Source organism: Sinocyclocheilus grahami, unplaced genomic scaffold (genome assembly GCF_001515645.1).
Source record: "Sinocyclocheilus grahami isolate Dianchi unplaced genomic scaffold, SAMN03320097.WGS_v1.1 scaffold410.1, whole genome shotgun sequence".
Lineage (NCBI taxonomy): Eukaryota > Metazoa > Chordata > Actinopteri > Cypriniformes > Cyprinidae > Sinocyclocheilus > Sinocyclocheilus grahami.
In genome coordinates this window covers 62,661-64,885 of record NW_015505589.1, presented here as the reverse complement: position 1 = coordinate 64,885, position 2,225 = coordinate 62,661, and the positions used below count along the sequence as shown (strand labels likewise).

General features: G+C 37.3%; 1 protein-coding gene across 1 annotated transcript in view; it reads left to right on the top strand.

Annotated features, from left to right (window-relative positions):
* LOC107550948 (beta-1 adrenergic receptor-like) overlaps positions 1-2,225 on the top strand; it is a 23,782-nt gene extending 21,557 nt beyond the window's left edge. Inside the window, exon 2 of the mRNA XM_016232397.1 lies at positions 1,394-2,225. Coding sequence (XP_016087883.1) covers positions 1,394-1,421 — 28 coding nt within the window. The 3' untranslated portion in view covers positions 1,422-2,225. The remainder of the gene's footprint in view (positions 1-1,393) is intronic.

Sequence of the window (2,225 nt, the reverse complement as noted above, 5' to 3'; positions counted from 1 at the left end):
TTGTGTGCCGCGGCGAGAGGAAGCCCGCGCAAGGGGGGGGGGGGGGGGAGACGACACACACTTCAAGGAGACACTGGGTTCAAATTCTGACATGATATATGAATGTTTAAAAGTTTGGGGTCAGTGAGTTTTAAATGTTTTTGAAAGAAGTGTCCAATTCTCATTAAGGCTGCAATTATTTGACCAAGATACACTAAAAAAAGTAATATTTTGAAATACAATTTAAAATACCTGTTTTCTGTTTGAATATATTTTAAAATGTAATTTATTTCTCTGATGCAAAGCTGAATTTCCAGCATCATTACTCCAGTCTTCAGTGTCACATGATCCTTCAGAAATCATTCAAATGCTAATTTACAGCTCAATAAATATTTCTTATTATTATCAATGTTGAAAACAGTTGTACTTTTTTGTGGAAACTGTGATATGTTGCTTCCAGGATTCTTTGACAAATGAAAAGAGCAGCATTTATTTGAAATATATATATTTGCAACAACGTATAAGTCTTGCATGCGTCCGTGCTAAAGAAATCTTATTTTTAAAAAGACCTATATATATACAAATTTGACAGACCAGCATATTAGTGTGCAGTAACATTTAAGATTTATCCATTTAACTTTAAAACCCTGTTTAACGTCATTTTCAAAAGGTAAATATATGTGTCCCCTCTGTTTAAATGGAAAGAATCTGCTATATCCAACATATTTTTAAGCTAAGACACCATGGATTTGGTAACTGGCCTGTGACAAGGGAAAGGAGCAGTACTAGTCCATCCAAATAGTATCTGACAAGTTAATGCCTTTTACAAGCCAGTGACTGTCAGACCAATATTTGCATTTAGACATGCAGCCAGTGTTTTTGGCAATGTTTCCATTCATACTGGCTTTATTGGTGTGCACAGCTTTGACCACTTAAATAAATGTAATATCACATGGCTACTTTTGAATTTCCAAACGTGGCACGTTTTGTAACCCTTAAATGTAAAGAGAGTTTTTCTGTATCAGATAGATAGATAGATAGATAGATAGATAGATAGATAGACTTTTTTCAAACAATTTCTCAGATTTCTCAAACATTGCTCAGAAACAGATAGTAACACCCTAATCTTGGTTTATGACCTAATGTTGCTGTATCAATGTTTAATAGCACCTACAAATGGTTTACACATAGGTGTCCTTGCATATTAAAGGGATTGTTGACCAGCAACATTCTTCAAAATATCTTCTTTTGTGTTCAACAGAAGAAAGAACAACTTTAGCGTGAGTTAATGATGACACACAATTTTCATTTTTGGGGTGGAATATCCTTTTTAGCTGGGAAAATAAAAAGTATTGTAATAAACATTGAAAAAAAATGCATACTTCAATCTGACATTTCTGATTTGTTTCTCCAGCTGTAACCTACAGGGGCAGGATGGCTGAAAGTCTGTAGCACGGCTGAAAGAAAAGGACGCTGAGGAAGAAGCTGGCAAAAGGACTGACCTACGTCACAGTTGGCTGGACTTCCCCAGCAGAGACCACAAGGGCCCAGCAAAACATCCATGAAGCCATCAGGGGAGCCTGCTCTAAAAATGAAAGACAAAAGAGTGCACAGATACAACCACAGAGAGACAAGCGCTGAGATAAATTCCTCACAAACAGCCCGTCTATGGAGAGAACGACTGAACTGGTACTGCTCATGGAGGAGTGTAGCACGGAGCGATCTGAAACCGCTTACGTTCTATCAAGCCGCGGAGTTCTGGCGTGATCCACTTCAGCCCGGTTTGGTCCGGTTTGTTTGGCAAAAAGTGAATCAGACTAGCAGTTACAGTGCTATGTTCTGAGAATGGACTACTTCAAATACACGGACACAATAACTCTGAATAGACTCTTTAAGCACAGTGTGTTTTTTTAAATATAAAAAGTTGAGATTTTGTACAATATCCTATACTAAATTATTATAATTTATTTTACTCTCTACATTTTAGCTGTGAATGTGTAAAATGCTTGCAACATTAATATATCTGTGTTGTACAGGTTAACACTTCCAGTCCAGCCAACTCAATATATAAGCTACAAGATTTCCCGCTCTAAAACCTATCTCCACTCCTGAGAACAAGAGCATGTGGACGGCTTCAGCAATTTGAATGGGAGCGTTCAAATTTGGTTGCTGTGCAATTGAGTGCAAATTGTGTGTAAAATTGAAAACAGACAACAAGAGGAAGGCCAATTCTTCGCTCACTCAAA